At 46.9% G+C, this 19,134-nt stretch overlaps 1 protein-coding gene across 7 annotated transcripts in view; it reads left to right on the top strand.

Annotated features, from left to right (window-relative positions):
* TRAK1 (trafficking kinesin protein 1) overlaps positions 1 to 19,134 on the top strand; it is a 214,972-nt gene that overhangs the window by 72,983 nt on the left and 122,855 nt on the right. For 3 of the 7 annotated variants that reach the window (XM_030812060.1, XM_030812059.1, XM_030812061.1), the window contains exon 2: positions 1,789 to 2,085. Coding sequence is in view for 3 of the 7 variants with exons in the window: in XM_030812064.1 (XP_030667924.1) it covers positions 6,493 to 6,583 (91 nt within the window). In the remaining 4 variants the exon portion in view is untranslated. Of the gene's footprint in view, positions 1 to 1,340; positions 1,356 to 1,788; positions 2,086 to 5,822; positions 6,584 to 19,134 lie in introns of those variants that run through there. The other 4 variants (XM_030812062.1, XM_030812064.1, XM_030812055.1 and 1 more) reach the window with 4 other exon arrangements.

Here is a 19,134-nt window from a genome sequence, read left to right as displayed (position 1 = left end):
CTACTTTTTATATTTTTTTAGCAGAGATGGGGTTTCACCATGTTGTTCAGGCTGGCCTCAAACTCCTGACCTCAAGTGATCTGCCCACCTTGGCCTCCCAAAGTGCTGGGATTACAGGTGTGAGCCACTGCGCCCAGTCAAAAATCCAAAATTTGAAACATTTCTGTTCCCAAGCATTTCAGATAAGGGATACTCAGCCTGTAATAGGAATTCCTGGTGTATTTTGGTAAATAAACTTGTTGGGAAAAATGTCACAGATTCAGGGCTGTAGTTTTCTTTCAGAACTGACTGTACCATGTTGGGTGAAATGTCTATTAACTTTCTCTTTTTGTGTGTATGTGTTTTTTAAACAAACGATAGTGCATCATTTATTAGAGCAGTGGTTCTCACACTTTTTTTGTGGGTGTGGTCTCAGGACGCCTCAAAGTTATTGAGCTTCCTAAAGCATTTTTATTTAAATGATTCTATTGTTTCATATGTATTGTATTAGAAATTGAAACATAAGATGTAAAACCACAGGGATATGAAAGTTCCATTAATTAGCTTTCACAGCAGTGGCATCATCACACATAATGTAGTCTCTGGAAAATTCCACTGTACATCCATGAAAGAGTGAGAGCGAGAGTGTCTGACTTTGTAGACCCTCTGAACTAGTCTCAGGAAACTCCAGGAATTCTCAGACCATACTTTGAGATCTCTTGTGCTAAGGAATGTTTTGTAGGTTTCCTTTTTTATTAAGCTCCTGTTTGACATTTTGTGTGTACACATGTGGTGTGTGTGCAGGTGTGCTGGGAAGTGAGGCAGCGGCACTCCTGAAATGTGTGGGAAATCGCCTGCATGTAGGTGTGTTGTTGCCGGCGCAGAGCGGAGTGTTCAGCAGCCTATGTCACATGCCATCATTTCTCAGCAGTTATCTTTAGTCCCAGTCAGATTTTAAATGAGGGCAAGTCTGTAGTTTTCATCAGATTCTTCTTTTTCTTTTTCTTTTTCTTTTCTTTTTTTTTTTTTTTTTTGAGACGAGTCTCACTCTGTTGCCCAGGCTGGAGCCCAGTGGCATAATCTCAGCTCACTGCAACCTCTGCCTCCCGGGTTCAAGCAATTCTCCTGCCTCAACCTCCTGAGTAACTGGGATTACAGGTGCCCGCTACCATACCTGACTAATTTTTTTTTGTTTGTGTATTTTTAGTGGAGATGGGGTTTCACCATATTGGCCAGGCTGGTCTTGAACTCCTGACCTCAAATGAGCCGCCCACCTCGGCCTCTGAAGGTGCTGGGATTACAGGAGTGAGTCACCTTGTCCAGCCATTTTCATCAGGTTCTTAAAGGAGTCCCCTAATTTCTCACTGTAGCCTAAGGTAGGGGCATACCTTAAAGTTCTTCGAGAGCTGAGAAGTTATTGTGGTTGAAAGAGTTTAAGAGAAACATATCTTATGTAATTCAATATACAAATAAAAATGTTACCTCTCTTTGTGTGTATAAATCCTGTAGGAATACAGGTTTTAGCTGTGCTCCAGTGTGTTTTGCTTAGAGCTGCTTCAAGGCAGATTTCAGTAAGCAAATGAAGCCATGTGCTCCACATTTTGGTCAGTATTGATTAGTTGAATGGAACTTTGCTGCCGTTATTTTATTGAAACTAAGCAATGTGATTGGAGATGCCTTGACTTGAGGGAAACACATTTCAGAATTCGCAGTCTGAACTCACGTCATCCCAGGGCCCTCATTTTCTAAAGACTGTCCAGGTTTATCGATAGACTCTAACTGTGTCCCTCTCTTTCAATTATCCCATAGATTCCCTGTAAGGAGCCCCTGCTGGTGCACCAGAACTACCGGGGGCCATCTGCCCAACTGCCCCAGACTCTGGCAGTGGGGCCTCCGATGGCAGTGGGCACCTCCCCGTGAAACCTGCCAAGCTGGACGCCACAGCTCTGCACGACGACACTTTGGCCAACTCTGTGCCCCCTTCGGAGGCATGCAACCATGCAGTCCTAGCCTGCAGCCCGGGCATCCCTGAGGAACACTACATAAGCGAGGCTGTGGAAGATGCTCCCAGCTACAGAGGGTACCGGGATGCCTGCACCATTACTGGTATGGGGGCCCTTTCCCTGCCAGGGAGGAAGGGAGGAAGGTTTCAGTCACTGAGGACTAGGGAAGGAATGCAGCCACATGGGAGGGTCTCACGGAGGTATGCAGAGAGGAACCACCAAAGTGCAAAAGACTCTGAGCTTTGGGATTGTGAGACCTCCCATCCAGAACTTGTTCTGCCAGGGAACCATTTTGTAACTTGTGTCAGTTGTTGACCTACTATCCTGACTGATATGCAGACAGCACTTCACTGAATTGTCATGAAGGTTAAAGATGGTAACATCCAAACCTGAGCAGCAAGCATGGCCCATCACAGGCACTCAGTGTATTGAACCCTTCCTTCTCTCTTTGCACTCAGCTTCTTCAGATATAAGACAAGTGTAGTGGGAATAACATGCACTGTCATTGTGGGATGCAAAAACAGAAAACTACATGGAGTGCCCCTTTGTACTCCATCAGGATTTGCACAGACATGGATTTTTACAGATACCTGTGTCAGTCATAACTCTCAGTGTCCCAGCTGGTAATCACCTCACAGTGGGAACGTCTGCTGTGCAGGCACTTAGTACTATAGCTATTGCTTTTTTATTTTCCCCAAGGAAGCATTGAGACAAGTGCTTGAAGCTAGCACAAGAGAGGGCTCTCAATGGAAGTGGTGTAGGATGGTGTGCATAACAGCAGCACGTAGCAAAATTATAGTTCATTCATATAATTGCATTCATATAGAAGTTTGCTTAATTTCTCATTTTTGTCTGCAGCGTTTGCTTTTGTTTGTCTGTTTGAAGTAATGCCTGATGACAGCTTAATATATGCAAGTTGGCTTCCAGTAGCTTCTCTTGGTTCTGTGTTACCAGTTAAGCCTTGAGGACCTCCTGTGTGTCAGGGGTTTCCTGGATACAGAAAGGCACAGAGAAGGCCGGGGGTCCCAGCCTGATGCCTAGCTCCTGTGCTAGGCCCCCACACACCTCCTCTCCCTTTTTGTCAAATGGCCCACACGTGTTGTCCTCCACTTGTGACTGAGTCCCTCTCCCGCTTGCCTGCCCCCTGAAGGACGCAGTTCCAACATCTCCCTTTTCTCTACTGCATCATTCTTTTCCCCTTGCACTTGAGTCTTTCTTATTAGTGCAGAAACATGCTATAATCTCCCTCTTTGGAAACAGAATCCTTCTCAGTCCCATGTTTCCCGCAGGCCAGTGTCTCTGCTCTTCTGTTTGCTTACTCTAGTTTTTCTTTTGTTCTCTCTGGAGTCCACTGCAGGCAGGCTCATGCCCCACCACACTGACAACCTGGTTCAGTCCAGGGGTCTGTCCTCTGCCTTCACCTTATTTCACTTTTCAGTGGTAGTTCACACTGTTGCCAAGTCCTGTGTCCTGGAAGTACAGTCTTTACTTGGCTTCTGGGTCCCCACACTCTCCCTGTTCTTCTGCCTCAGTGGCTACATTTCTTCTTCTCCCAAGCCTGGGAACGTTGAAGGGCCCAGGGCCCAGCCTTTCCGCCTCTTTGCTCTTATGTGCGCACCTGTGGAGCACTTGATCTCACCCAGCACATAGGTTTTAAAATCGCCTTCTAGGCCTGGTGCGGTGGCTCACGCCTGTAATCCCAGCACTTTGGGAGGCCGAGGCGGGCGGATCACGAGGTCAGGAGATCGAGACCATCCTGGTTAACATGGTGAAACCCCGTCTCTACTAAAAATACAAAAATGAAATTAGCCAGGCGTGGTGGCGGGTGCCTGTAGTCCCAGCTACTCGGAGGCTGAGGCGGGAGAATGGCGTGAACCCGGGAGGCGGAGCTTGTGAGCCGAGATCGTGCCACTGCACTCCAGCCTGGGTGACAGAGTGAGACTCCGTCTCAAAAAAAAAAAAAAAAAAAAAAAAAATCGCCTTCTGTACTGGCCGCTCAGTGGTTTCTGTACTCAGCCTGGCCCTTTCTCCTTAAGGCCAGACGTCTCAGACTGACTCCACCTGAGTTTCCACTCGGATGTCTAACAGGCATGCCAAACTCAAATGACCAAAAATGAGCTCCTGGTTTCCACTTGCACCTGCTTTTCTTAGGGTTTTCCCCATCCTTGTAAATGGTGCTTTCATTATTCTAGTTCCTCATGCCAAGAACCTTGGAGACATTTTTGATTCTGCCTTTCTGCGATTCATACCCCAGTTTGTCAAGAATTCTGTTGGCTCTATCTTCAGAGTATGTCCAGAATCTACCCAGCATTTACTATGTCCCAGCCACCCCCATCTCACACCTGGGTGACCGCACTGGCCTCCCAGTGGGGCCTCCTACTGCTACCCTTGCCTCCGTAAAATTCTTTCTCCGCCCAGCCATGAGAGTTGGCTTTTAATACAGTCAGATGGTTTAACTCTCCTCCAAACTTCCAGTGAGCTCCCCTTCTATAGAGACCCTGTAAGGAAGGGGCTGAATGATGGGAATCCCTCTTTGCCCCGCTGATCTGCCTCCTCTGTGCCCTCCATGCTCCGGGCACACTGGCCGCCTCACTTAACCTTGAACTCACCAGGCACATCCAGCCTCAGGGTCTTTGGATTGCCTTAACTCCAGATATCCTCATGACCCCCTCTTCCTTCTCCAAGTGATATTTTATTTGATGCTTTTTGTGACCCCCCAATACGAGTGATCTACCTCACCTTTCCCCATCTCCCTTTCCTGCTTAATTTTTTCCCCCAGACTTAGCCATCCGCTGAGCTACTACATTTGTGTTTTGTCTCCCAAACTTGCAGTAGACTGTAAACTCGCGGAGGGCAAACTCTGTGTCTGCTTTCCACACTCCTGAATCCAGTGACTAACGTAGTGCCTGCCTGTGGCCAGCACTCAGTGAACATTTGTTTGGTGTATCAGTTGTGTCGATTTGTGCAGTGGGTACTATTATCCTCTTTGTGTAGGTGAAGAGTCTAAATCTCGAAAGGTTCAGCACCTTGGTGAAACTCCTGAGTGGCAGGAGTTGCATCCAGGTCTGCAGGACCCCAGGGCAGGGGTTCTTTGCTGCCTAAGAATGCAGTCTAGTTGGGGAGACAGATGGGTGAGTAGAAATTGGCTGTACACTGAGGTTAGCACAATGATAAGCACAGCACAGGAGGGCACCAAGGAGGGTGCCAGGCTGAACCTTGGAGGGGAAAGGACAGGAGAAGACCACGAGGGCTTTGTGGAGGAGGCAACGACCCAACTGCATCTACATTAGTCCAAACACATGAATTGATCCTTGGAATTCTAGTGGCATCTGTACCAGTGAAATCCAGGAAGCATCCAGCCTGTTAAAGTGGTTTCACTTTCTCTGAACGTGACAATGGAGGGTAAAGAAATGGCAGAATGTAGCGCTGAAACTTCACAGTTGGGCACGGTGGCTCACGCCTATAATCCCAGCACTTTGGGAGGCTGAGGCGGGCAGATCACCTGAGGTCAGGAGTTCAAGACCAGCCTGGCCAACATGGTGAAACCCCGTCTCTACTAAAAATATAAAAACTAGCCGGGCGTGGTGATGGACGCCTGTAATCCCAGCTACTCGGGAGGCTGAGGCAGGGGAATTGCTTGAACCTAGGAGATGGAGGTTGCAGTGAGCTGACACAGTGCCACTGCACTCCAGCCTCGGTGACAGAGTGAGACTCTGTCTCAAAAAAACAAAACAAAAAAACAGAAAAAAACCCCAAAAAACAAAGAAATGGCAGAATGTAGTGCTGAAACTTCAAGCCCTATAGGATGTGGTGACTTGGGGGTTCTTTGTTGGGACCAGAGGAAAGCTGAGAAACAGCTCAGTGCTGTTGTGTTTAGCACTGGCTTGGTAAACAAGAGAGTAAACACAGACACTCTTATGCGTTTAAGGGATGGGCTGTCAGGTGATGGAGAACATGCTCGGATTAAAGTTTTATTAGGCAGTCATTGACAGGAAGACATTAAATGGAAAAAAGTTCTCCAAGAGACCTAGACTATCCCCAAGAATGCATCTGTGGCCTCCCAGGGCTTTGCCAAGTGCAGTCTCAGGACACCGCTTGGCATTCAGCCCTTGATAAATTCACTCCTCCCCCAGTTCCCAGCAAGCCCTGAGATGAACAGCAGCTTTTTGTTCCACTTTAATTTTTAGGCAAAACTGAATGCCCGTCACAAAGCCCCGTTCTCCTTGCTACTCCTCTACCCCCAACCTAGAGGTGTCACATTTTTGGGTGCGTCATTTTCTGTTTGGGGTGGCTTAACAAGATGAGCTGATAGGGTTCCCAGGCTGCCTGGAGTTACGTAACCCATTGTGCTTCCAGGACAGCTCACAATCTTAGGATTTGCCCTAACAAGCAAACTCAGAAAACTGCTGAGGAAGGCACGGGAGGGCGGCTGTGCGAGTCACTGCCGGGGCTGGGCTCTCATGGAGGCTCGCTCTCTTCGCTGAAGTGCCTTTGGAGTTTATGTCTGCACATGGCATTGGTTTTTCAATTCGGGCAGCCCGTCAGGGCTCAGCCTCTGCCAGGACTCTGCCACGGCAAGCTCATTCGGACAAACTCCTGTGGTAAGTTTGTTTGCCAGGTCTGTCTGCTGTCTGTTTTCTTTGTGGTGTGGTCGAAAGGAGAAAAGACCACAGGAGAAGCTGTCTCTCTCTTGCCCTGTGCTGCTTGGGAGGCTGTTCATGGTCATGTGGTAGAGAAATTGCCATGTTGAATGGTAGGCAGAGCAAAGGGACTTTAGAGACACAACCACCGCCCTCACCCCGCCCCCCCCCCCCCCCATCTCCCGTTCCCAGGTCTCCTGTCCCCTTGCCCAGGCTCAGTAGGTGCAGGTGATAGTTGCACGGCATGAGCACAGGGCTGAGTTGAGCCCAGACCCCCTGCACTCCTACTCCCTTTCCCCTCACAGTTCTCTGCAGTGGGTGGACAGGGTTTCTAAGGCCTCCTCTGCCTCTCCAGCTCTGATTTCTCTAATCCTATGTCTTGTCTTTATCCTGATTTCTTAGATGCTAACCTGGTGTCTTAGGTCAGCAAGGAGTTTTTCAGAAGGTGAAGGACTGAGTTAGACTGTCTCCCTCCCTCTCTCCCCTTTCCCTCTCTTCCACCCTCTGTTTCTTTTTTGTCCTTTACTACATGCTTGGGCCTGGGACTCAGATCCACACCCCAGTGATGGAGGGCTTGCTAATCAGGTCTGCTGTGGCTTGTCTCTCTTGCTGTGGGGCTGACACCTCTCACTTCCTCTAAGCTGGTCAGAGTCCGGTGGTTGATGACCCATCTGGTTTCTGTCCTGTCTACATGCTGCTTCCTGAGAGCTGTCTGGGCCAGAAAACAGTTAATTCCTGAGAGAAGTGAGCTCCTGTTCCATTCCAGTCAGTTTTAGGCTTTAAAACATGTAAATCTTATTGAATAAGCCTAAAGACACTTTAAACATGCATCTTACTGAGGCAATCATATTGATTTCTGCATGTTGGAGCAGCATGCACCCAGGGCCAGGTTTTTACTGGGGTTTGTGTTAATTCCTGGGGTCAGAGAAGACTGGTCCTGCCCTCAGAGCACAGAGGTGGGCCAGGGTGTAAAGGAGAAGCTGTAAACCGAGTGAGAATTGCCTAGGGAAAATCTGCTAACAGGAGTAGCCTTGCCTGGGAGGACTCTTCATCAAAGGCCCATGGCTTAGAATTTATTCCTTTTATTTTTTTTTATGTTATGTTATGTTACATTACGTTACGTTATGTTATTTCATGACTCACTGTGTTGCCCAGGCTGGTCTTGAATTCCTGGGCTCAAGTGATCCCCCTGCCTCGACCTCCCAAAGTGCTGGGATTACAGGCATGAGCCACCATGCCTGACCCAGGATCTTTTCCTTTTCTATCACTGATTTAAGCCATAAAACTTGATGTCATCCTCTGAAAACATGCTCAAATAAAACATTATGGAATTCTTACACATCTTATTAATTAAATTTAAGGCCTTGTCAATTTCTCTCTAGTATAATTTTTGTGTTTTCTATTGGAAATTTATAATCTAAATGGGTCTTTTATTTGGCTATATTAATGAAACAGGAAAGAATGGACAGTGAAATATATATCCCTTTTACAACAGAGTGAGAAAATGTAAATTACAATCTAAGGAATAACACATATTTTCTGAATGTGTAATTTAGAAGTTTTTTTTTTCTCCTCTCAGTGGAATCTCCTTTATTTCACAGTTGATTTGTTTTTGCAAATGGAATGCAGAAAGGGGCCCTGTTATGCTAATTTCTAGAGAGAGCATTTGATCTTTGCAAAACCACAGAAACATTCACCTCTGCCTTTTAAATATGCTATAAATGATTTGGGGGTCAGCAGCTAATCTTCCTACCCTTCAGTTCCCTTATGACTAGGTGAGTAGGTAGAATATTTATCACAAGTTTTTGACGAAAGTTGTGAAATTTATTTAAAACGTTACTTGTAAGTTTTTTTCATGTAATTTTGGGGCCATAGTTCTCAAGTATTTGATATATTTTTATCTTCTCCTAACTGGTTTTAGTTCTGCACTTGAAACAAATTTTTTCTCTCCTGTCCTCTTTCCCTCCCCTCTCTTCTCTTTTCCCTCCCCTCTCTTCTCTTTTCCTTCCCTTCCCTTCCCTTCCCTCCCCTCCCCTCCCTACCCTTTTTCCTTTCCTTTTTCCTTTCCTTTCCTCCCCTCCCCTCTCCTCCTCTCCTCTCCTTCTTTCCTTCCTTCCTTTTTTTTTATAGAGTCTCACTCTGTCACCCAGGCTGGAGTGCAGTGGCATGATCTTGGCTCACTGCAACTTCCACCTCCTAGGTTCAGGCAGTTCTCATCCCTTAACCTCCCGAATAGCTGGGATTACAGGCATGCACCACCACGCCCAGCTAATTTTTTGTGTTTTTAGTAGAGACAGGGTTTTGCCATGTTGCCCAGGCTGATCCCAAACTCCTGAGCTCAGGCAGTCCACCCGCCAAGGCTTCCCAAAGTACTAGGATTATAGGCGTGAGCCACTGTGCCTGGCTGAAACAAGCTTTTCGTGTATATAATGTATCAATCTTTGTTCACCCCAAACTATTTTTGGAAGTTGGCAAATAATAAATTATAATAGAAAAGAAAATGGCAGTTTCTGGCAGAGTGGCCAGGTATGGGCCTCGGCATCCTCTTCTTCCTGCTCAGCCAAGGTCTGTTGTAGGAACGTTGACTGGGAGTGACTGAGAGGATTCAGGGTGCACCAATGCCAGGCTCAGCCTGAGCAGCTAGGTTGGTGTGTGCGTCTGGGACTCATGGCCCCAGGAGGAACTTTGGAGTCAGAAACCTCTCTGTTTTCACTGATCCCTGATCTCTCATAAATACTGAAAAACTTGAGCAAGTCAGGCTGAAACTATCAGGAGCTGAAACTTTATTTTACTTTTAGAGTCAGAGTCTCACTCTGTCACATAGGCTGGAGTGTAGTGGTGCAGTGCAGTCATGGTGTATTGCAATCTTGAACTCCTGAGCTCAAGTGACTCTCCCACCTCCACCTCCCAAGTAGCTGCGACTACAGGCTGGAGCCACTGTGCCTGGCTATTTTTTTTTGGTAGAGATGGGATCTTGCTATGTTGACCAGCTGGTCTTGAACTTCTGGCCTCAAGTGATCCTACCACTTTAGCTTCCCAAAGTGTTGGGATTATAGGTGTGAGCCCCAGTGCCCGGCAAAGGTGTAACTTTTTAACTAGATCTGGAAGAAATATAATGTTATAAATCCTGTTCTAGGTTTCTCTAGAGAAACAGAGCCAATAGGAGAAACTTATATAGAGATTTATTACAAGGAATTGTGTTACTTGATGGTGGAGGCTGACAACTCCAAGATGTGCAGTTGGCAAGCTGGAGCCCTGGGAGACCCAATGGTATAGTTGCAGTCCAAAGGCTTGACAGGTTTGAGGCCCAGGAACTGGTGTTGCAGTCCTGAAGACCCTGGGGGTGGGTCAGCCTGCTTGCTCTATTCAGACCCCAGCTGATTGGATGAGGTCCACTTCACTCACAGTAAGGAGGCATCTGTTTTGCTCAGCCTACTTATTCATGTTCATCTCACCCAGAAACACTACCACAGGCACATTCAGAATCATTCTTGACCAAATTTCTGGCCACCCCATGGCCCAGTCAAGGAGACACATATTACACAGTTAGCCTTCACAGATCCTAACGGTGGCTGCCATTTACTGAGGAGTAGCTCTGTGCCTGGCAGGTTTCCAAGTGCGGCTCCTGGAACTCATGTTGTCCTCAGCACAGCTGTGAGGTGGGTACTGTTACCACCCTCACCTTTGAGGAGGCACAGAGTAGGCAGCTTAACCTGTTGTATAAAATAGGGATCCTTGAGGTTTAGACCCGGCAGCATTGTTTTCTGACCCTCTTTAAGTTACTGTTCTTCATTTTTTTTCTTTTTTATTAATTTCATTTACTGTTAAATGGGGTTTTAAATTATGAAAATAACACATGCAAGTGGTAAAACTTGAAAGTGTACCAAAATATGGTCAGTGCAGAGCAGCTGTCACTCCACCATCAGTGCAGTTTAATGGGTAAACAAATCATTCCAAGAAGTTTTTATGCACATATTCATTTTCTAAAAGACACAGATGGGACCATATTCTATTCCTTGATCTGCATTTTAAGATGATTAACCATATTACTTAAAATGAATTCACATACTATTACCTTATTCTTTAAAATAGCGACATGATATCCCATTGTTTGGCTGTATCATCATCATCATCATCATCATCATCATCATCATCATCATCAGTCATTTAATTAAACCAGGCTGTGGTCTGAATATTTGTCTCCCCAAAATGAGTATGTTGAAACCTAATCAGCAGTGCAATGGTATTAGGAGGTAGAGCCTCTGGGAGGTGGTTAGGTCACAGGGGCAGAGCCCTGATGAGTGGATTCGTTTCCTTATAAAAGAGGTTTTGGAGAGCTAGTTAGCCTGTTCTACTCTGTGAGGACAGAGTGAGAAGGTGCCATCCGTGAACCAGGAACCAAGCCCTTACCAGACATCTGCTGGTGCTTTTATCTTGGACTTGTCAGTCCCCAAAGCTGGGAGAAATAAATGTTTATTGTTGACAAGCCACCAGTTTATGGTATTTTGCTCTAGCAGCCTGAACAGGCTAGGAAAACTCAGCAGCTCTCAGTCCTGGAATACTTAATATTTCTTTTTAGAAGAAGCATTTTGTAATTCATTTTTTTATTACCCTTAAATGAAACTCATAGATAACCCTTAGGATTCGTAGAATCCTCTTAGAAACATAATTTTATTTATTTTATTTCTATCTTTTTTTGAGCTGGAGTCTCGCTCTGTTGCTCAGGCTGGAGTGTAGTAGTGTGATCTCAGCTCACTGCAACCTCCGACTCCTGGGTTCAAGTGATTCTCCTGCCTCAGCCTCCTGAGTAGCTGGGACTATAGATGTGTGCCACTACACTCGGCTAATTTTTTGTGTTTTTAGTAGAGGTGGGGTTTCGCCATGTTGGCCAGGCTGCTTGGTCTCAAACTCCTGTGCTCAAGTGATCCGTCCACCTCGACCTCCCAAAGTGCTGGGATTACAGGCATGAGCCACCGCGCATGGCCAAACACATAATTTTAAAATAATCAGTGTAATGCCTTACCGTACTGTAAAGGAGAAACTAAAGAAAAATGACATAGCTTGTATTTCAAATGTTGCTGAAGGGACATAGCCTCATTAGGACACATCATGAGCAGTTAGGCCCTGCCCCTGCAGGTAGAATTGCTGTGAAGGGGGCAGCCACAAAGGCAGTGAAGCATGCTGGCTACTCAAGGGTCCAAGACAGAACCACTGCAGCAGCCACCATTGATGGATGCTGTAAGTTGTTTTCAGTTCTTGCATTTTAAATGGTGCCTCAAGTGCCATTCCTACTCATTGGCTTAAACAGTGTGCAACAAGAAAAATGCATACAGCTTAAAGAATACACTTCGAGGTTTTCCACCTTCATCCTATTCCTAGCCCTCTGCCTTTCCTCCCAAGGGAATGACTGTTGCTTGTTTATGTTTCCAAAAATGTTCTGTTCATGCGTTTGTATGATATGTATGTCCCCTCCCCTGCTTTGAAAGCTTTCTACACATGGGAACATACACTAAACATATTGTTGCCTTTTCTCCTTAGTAATCTATATTGGAGACCTTTCCACTTAGCATACATCCATCATATTCTTTTTGCTGGCTGCCTATTTTTCATTGTCCATAAATCCCACGATTGATTTAATTAATTCCCTATTGTAAGACAAGTAGATTGTTTCTAGTGTTCTGCAAATACCACTGGGTTTGGGATAGCCATGTTCCCACATATTTAAACAAATAAGTGATGAATGTACTTGTGTGAATTCCTAGGCTGTGGACTATAATTTGATGGAGCGAGTCATAGAGGTTGTATGGTGTGTGTTGTTCAGACGATGTGGGAGGGTGTGTGGGCGCTCACTGTCTGCACCCCTGGTATGAGCACATTTGCTCTTTGCCAGCTGAGGTGTATAAACAGCAGCAGCCCTGATCTTGATTTATGTTCCTCAGTGTGTAGAGGCCGAGCATTTTTGGTATTTCCTGGAGGAATTTTTATTGTCTTTTCTGTGATCTGAGATAAATGCTTAACAGTTTCTACTTTTAGCTCATGGAGTGATTGCCTCCAAAATTGTAATTACTATTTATATCCTATTTATATACTTTCCTTTCCATCCCTCATGTAGCACGTCACTGCCTGGCAGGCTTGGATTTTGAATTCCGGATTTTGAATACCACGTGGCACCTGCTGGGCGTACCTGAACTTTATATCAAGGACTCACCACACAGTTTATGATTTGAGTTTTTAAATTTCCCAGACATCTGTCTTAGAAAACAGACCAAACACATACTGATAGGTTGGTCCATCAGAGTGTGCTCTGGGAAGGGTTGTGGAGGTCTCATCTTTTAAACTGCCGTGATACTGACAACTATGTCAACACCAGGGTCCAGTGGCGTTTCTATTTCCAGAGGAGTATCTTGGAGGACCTTTATTTTAAGTTTTCCTTTCCTCCCTTCTTTTCATTTTTTTTCTTCTCACCCTCTTCTCTCCCCCATCTCTCCTTCCCACTTTCTGTCTGTTTCCTCTCCCCTCCCCTCCTCCTCACCCCGATATCTCTCCTTCACCTTGCTCCCTCCTTTCTTCTCTTCCTCCATCCCCACTCCCCTCCTTTCTCTGCTTCTCTCCTCCTCCTCTTCCTTAAAGAAACAATGGCTTTCTTTTTTTTCTTTTTAATAATTATACAACTGAGGTGGATCTAGGTTGGTGACGCCTTTGGAAGCTTTGCAGCATTCAGTAGAGCTTCTTAGGTACAGGCAGCAGGCAGGTCACAGGCCGTACTGGGTTAATGTTCTTTGGTGCTTTTCCAGCACATGGAGGAAGGGAAGTTGGGCCTGTGGTCAACTGGCCCTTACCCAGTTGAGTCTGCAGGTTGTGAGTGTGCAGTAAGTCTTTTGAATTATTTGCTGGAGTTAAATGGGAAGGAAGAGGTGAGGATATCAATAACGTGAAGCGGGAAGGCTGAAGACCGTGAGTTCTGTGAAGGGAACCTGACCTGCGGGAGAGAGGGAGGCAGAAAGAGAACAGAGAGCTCCAGCCAGCTCACCCTTTGGGGTGACTGGAAGCTGCCTAGCAGGTGGTTTTGCCCTAATTTACAAATTTACCGCCCTATTAAGGCCTTATCTGGTCCAGGCTCACTTCCTACTCTGCCACCTTCTATCACGGTGTTGGAAAAGAAGGAGTGCCTAGCAGGGTTGGCCTTTTGAGCGTGGGAGTCCACGGTGTCCCCTTGGAGCCCAGTTGCAGGGAGAGCAAGGTGGACAGGTGGTTTCATCCAGAATTGGGTTTTGCTGTATGGGTGCTGTGAAAGTCCCACGAGAGTGAGGGAGGCCGAGCCTTAGGCACCAGTGTTGCTGGAGCAAAGGGCTGGGGGATTCCAGCTGGACAGGAAGGGGGTGGTAGAGGCCATGCAGAGGAATTGAGGGGCTGGGGGTCTCCATGGAATAGCGGGGATAACTGAGGGAGAGCTGTGGAGCCGGGGGGAGTTGCAGTCAGGGAGGGGGGCATCTGAATTCTAGATTTCAGAGGTGGCCCGGGTGTGGCTGGCAGAAGTGGCATGTGATAGGAGGGCCATGGAGGTCCCAGACTTGAGAGCTGGGGAGTCAGGTGGTGTCAGGTGTAGGGGTGGCAGCAGCAGCCTGGATGAGTGGCTGCACTCTGTGGAGATGATGGCCGCCCACCTCTACTGGGGCGGAGTTGCTGATGGGTGGACTAGTGGGCATAGGCAGGGGGTGACCCAGCTGGATGGCCTGAGTCTCAAGCGAGCAAGGATTTTTAAAGGCAGATGGGAGAAAATGAGAAGGGGAGGTGGCCCAAGGAGCCAGAGGATGCCGGCACCAACTCCAGACCTGAGTGTGGCAGCTCAGAGCAAGACCCTGATCTTGACCTTCCAGGGGGTTTGAACCCTAGTTTGATTTTGACCTAATGATGGAACATTTGCTTGGAACAAACTGAACCTTCTTAGTGGGAGAGATGGAAATGGTTGGGAAGATGACGGTGAGCTAAGCATGTGGCCAGGGACCTCTCCTTCAAACCCCAGCCACACAGAGAGGGAGAGTCATGCTGAGGGACCCTGACATTCTTCTCTTAGTAGGAATTCTGTTCTCTTTCCCAAACCAACATGTTCGGTTTCAGCTTATCTGATAAATATAATTATGCTCTTTTGTTCAGCTTTGAAAAATCCTGACCATAGACCATTCAGGTCGTCATACCTGCAGGTTTGAACTCATTGCCCAGTGCTATTTTAACGTTGTTTCTCCCTATTTATGTGAGTAGAAATGAGAAGAGGCAAAGCTGACTTTGTGACAGGGCCTGGAAGTTTTCTGTGCCCAGTGTCTCTTCCTTTGCCTTTAATTTGAATTCAGGCTGCCTGGGATGTGTGGTAAAGAATGGGCCTGGGATGTGTGGTAAAGAATGGGCCTGTCCAGGTGAGGATGCAGCACCACCTAGTGGGCCAGAGGTGCACTAGCAACAGGAGCCAGGTTTTTTGCAACTTTTGGAATGAAGGAAAGGGTAAGAGTTAATTGTAGGAAGAGACTGCCAGGGTTAGGGCCAGTGGCTGACGCCTGTAATTCCAGCACTTTGGGAGGCCGAGGCAGGAGAATCGCTTGAGCCAAGGAGTTTGAAGCCAGCCTAGGCAACATAGTGAGACCCCCATCTCTACAAAAAATACAAAGCTTAGCCGGTGTGGTGGTGCATGCCCTGTAGTCCCAGCTACTTGGGAGGCTGAGGTGGGAGGATCACTTGAGCCCAGGGTGTAGAGGCCACAGTGCGCCATGATTGTGCCACTGCACTCCAGCCTGGATGACAGAGCAAGAGACCTTGTCTTTCTTAAATAAAAAAATGGTGACAGGTAAGGCAGGTGACTTAAGTTGTGTAGAAGAAAAGAAATCTTCTCCCATCTCATCCTTTCTCCTGCCTTGTTCCATCTACCTTTATTCTCTTCCCATCCACTCTGTTTACTGGAACAAATTCCAGAAGTGGTTTTTGTAAGGGACGGTGTCATTATAGCCAAGTGTGGCCATGTTTTTCTTGCGTGGACTCATGTAAGGAGATTCTGATGAGGGTGTAATTTCATTCCCATGTAGTGAACTTTATTCGAGCTGTCAGTGATTGTACTTTACAAGACTTTATTTATTTATTTTGAGACAGAGTTTTGTTCTTGTTGCCCAGGCTGGAGTGCAATGGCACAGTCTCGGCTCACTGCGACCTCTGTCTGCTGGGTTCAAGTGATTCTCCTGCCTCAGCCTCCCCAGTAGCTGGGATTACAGGCACCTGCCACCACACCTGGCTAATTTTTTTGTATATTTAGTAGAGACGGGGTTTCATCATGTTGGCCAGGCTGGTCTCGAACTCCTGACCTCAGGTGATCCACCCGCCTCAGCCTCCCAAAGTGCTGGGATTACAGGTGTGAGGCACCGCTCCCGGCCCACTTTACAGGACTTTAAATTAGCTGTGTATTAGTCATATGTTGCTGTAGGAGTGCTAACAGCCTCCAAATCCTAGTGGTTCCTACAACATTTATTTCTTGCTCACAGACATGGGTCACCTGAGGATTGGCTTTGTTTGTCTCTTATTTGGGGATTTGGGCCACAAAGTTGGGACCTACCTAGGGACATGTTCTCCTCTGGGCAGAGAACAAGAGCTCAAGAGGACAGGCCCAACCACGCCACACAGGCATGCGCAGAGCCTCCCACTGGACATGGAGTTATGCCGGCCACAGCGAGTCATGTGGCTCAGCCTGAAGTCACAGAGTTGTGAAATATTTTGCCCATATTGGGCAAATAGTGAACCATAGCAAGAGTGATTCAGGAAGGATGCAGGAAGAATTGTGGACAAAGTGAACAGCTTAGAATTTAGAATATTCTTAGGTGACAGGAGTGGCACTGAATGGCCGAGGTACATTAGTTGCTTTCAGGAAAGCCTCGTGGTGCCAGTCACCTCTGAATTATTGGCTTCTTCTATTAGCCCTGCTTGAGGAGGGGAAGGACATGACTCTTACGGCCTAGAGCAGGAGTTGGCAAACTCCTGTAAAGGGCCAGAGAGTAAATCTTTTAGGTTTGCAGGTCAGAATGTCTCCGTCTCAACTGCTTGTCCCTGCTGTTGCAGCACATAAAGCAGCCATAGACATTCCCTAGAGGAACAGGTGTGGCTGTGTTTCGGAAACACTTTTCTTTATAAAAATAGCAGAGGGCTGGGTTTCCCCTTAAGCCATAGTTTGCAGACTCCTGGCCTAGACCTTCAAGGAATGACCTCTATCATGGCACCAACTTAACGGTAAGAGAGAACCACCTCTTTTTAGTTGGGAAGCCAAATAGCATTCAAAGAGCTGTTGGTGAGTCCAGCAATCCTCCACCTATTTACTCAGCGTTATTAAGCCGTAAGCAGTTGTTTCAGGTCATTGAAAATCCAGGCAACCAAAGCTTATTGTTCTTAAGTATGAAATATCACGTACTTATTTATTTATTTTTTGAGATGGAGTCTCACTGTATCACCTAGGCTGGAGTGTAGTGGTGCCATCTCAGCTCACTGCAACTTCCGCCTCCCAGGTTCAAGCGATTCTCCTGCCTCACCCTCCCGAGTAGCTGGGATTACAGGTGCACACCACCATGCCTGGCTAATTTTTGTATTTTTAGTAGAGACGGGGTTTTACCATGTTGGCCAGGCTGGTCTTGAACTCCTGACCTCCAGTGATCCACCTGCCTTGGCCTCCCAAAGTGCTGGGATTACAGGCATAAGCCACCGTGCCCAGCCAAAATCTCATTTTACCTACCTTACCCTATCTTCAGAAGAAATGTCTCTTAAAGGTATTAGAAGCTTCTTTTACCTTGGGTTTTCCAAACAGTTGATGTGGAAGGCAATTTAATCCTTCTCATGGATTCAGAGTTATCTTTTGTGATATCTTCTACTTTCCAGAGATTTGCTGATGTGTTAAGGGTATGGTACTGATGCCAGATGTTTTGCTCATTAGCCCAGCAAAGTCAAGGTTCTTGTCTCATGACTAGGGAGAAGTAGGCACATGGACACTCAAAGAGAGGGGTCCTGAAAGCAGGTTGCTGGTTCTCCCTTCACAGTTGAATACAAGGGCTTCTCTATCTGCTGATGGGGCTGTGTTCCCTATTTGTATAAGGTGTGAGTTTCTGGCGGCTCTACCCTGACCTTCCAGTGTGTGTGCGAGCCCCTAGTCTGAGCCATTCCACATTGATTTATTTCCCTTACTGTGCATGTGTTAAGGGACTGAATTTTTCACTGCTGGCATGTTTAGGCAAGCCCCCTGTGCACAATGACCTTGGCAGGTCGGAAGTTCTCCAGGGAACCTCCCCTATCTGCCTAGGAGAGTTCTCTGCTTCCTGCCCCTATCAGTACGTGTGCTCAGCAGGACTTACTTTCACATTTCTTGTGGTTACATTTTTTCTTGTAACAGCTTCATTGAGATATAATTCATGCTTCATACAGTTCATCCATATAAAGTGTATAATTTGGTGGTTTTTAGTATGTTCGTGAGGTTGTGCAATCATCAGCAGTTCAGTTGGTGAATCTGTTCAATTTCAGAACATTTTCATTCACCACCCAAAAAGCTCCTTTCGCTTTAGCAATCATCCCTCAGTCTCCTCACATCTCCCACAGTGTGGCTGCGTTCTTTTTTTTTTTTTGAGATGAAGTCTCCCTCTGTCCCCCAGGCTGAAGTGCAGTGGCGTGATCTTGGCTCACTGCAATCTGTGCCTCCCAGGTTCAAGAGATTCTCCTGCCTCAGCCTCCTGAGTAGCTGGGATTGCAGGTGTGTGCCACCATGCTCAGCTAATTTTTTTATTTTTTTTCTTAGTAGAGACAGGGCTTTGCTGGGTTGGCCAGGCTAGTCTCAAACTCCTGACCTCAAGTGATCTGCTTGCCTCAGCCTCCCAAAGTGCTTGGATTACAGGCGTGAGTCACTGTGCCTGGCCATGTATTCTTAATACACTTTCAAAACTCTCTTGATTTCTACTGTCATTGTTCTTGATTCCGACAGGCTTTCCCCTAACCTTGGAGAGTGGTGGTGGGGGATCTTTCTTGAGTGGTCATCGATGCTATTCGAGTGTACACTCAACAGACATTTTATGGCTGGGCTCGCGTCTGTGATCCCAGCACTTTGGGAGGCAGAGGTGGGAGGATCACCTGAGCTCAAGAGTTTGAGACCAGATTCAGGAGGAGTGGTTCCAACATGGTCGAATAGGAACAGCTCCAGTCTGCAGCTCCCAGTGTGAGTGATGCAGAAGATGGGTGATTTCTGCATTTCCAACTGAGGTACCAGGTTCATCTCACTGCAGTTTGTCAGACAGTGGGTGCAGCCCACGGAGCAGGGCAGGGCATCGCCTCACCCGGAAAGCGCAAGGGGTTGGGGAATTCCGTTTCCTAGCAAAGGGAAGCCATGACAGATGGTACCTGGAAAATCGGAACACTCCCACCCTGATACTGCACTTTTCCAACGGTCTTAGCAAACGGCACACCAGGAGATTATATCCTGTGCCTGGCTCGGAGGGTCCCATGCTCAC

This window comes from Nomascus leucogenys, chromosome 4 (genome assembly GCF_006542625.1).
Source record: "Nomascus leucogenys isolate Asia chromosome 4, Asia_NLE_v1, whole genome shotgun sequence".
In the NCBI taxonomy this organism is placed as follows: domain Eukaryota; kingdom Metazoa; phylum Chordata; class Mammalia; order Primates; family Hylobatidae; genus Nomascus; species Nomascus leucogenys.
The sequence above is the reverse complement of the archived record's forward strand: the minus strand, read 5'-3'. Positions and strand labels throughout refer to the sequence as shown.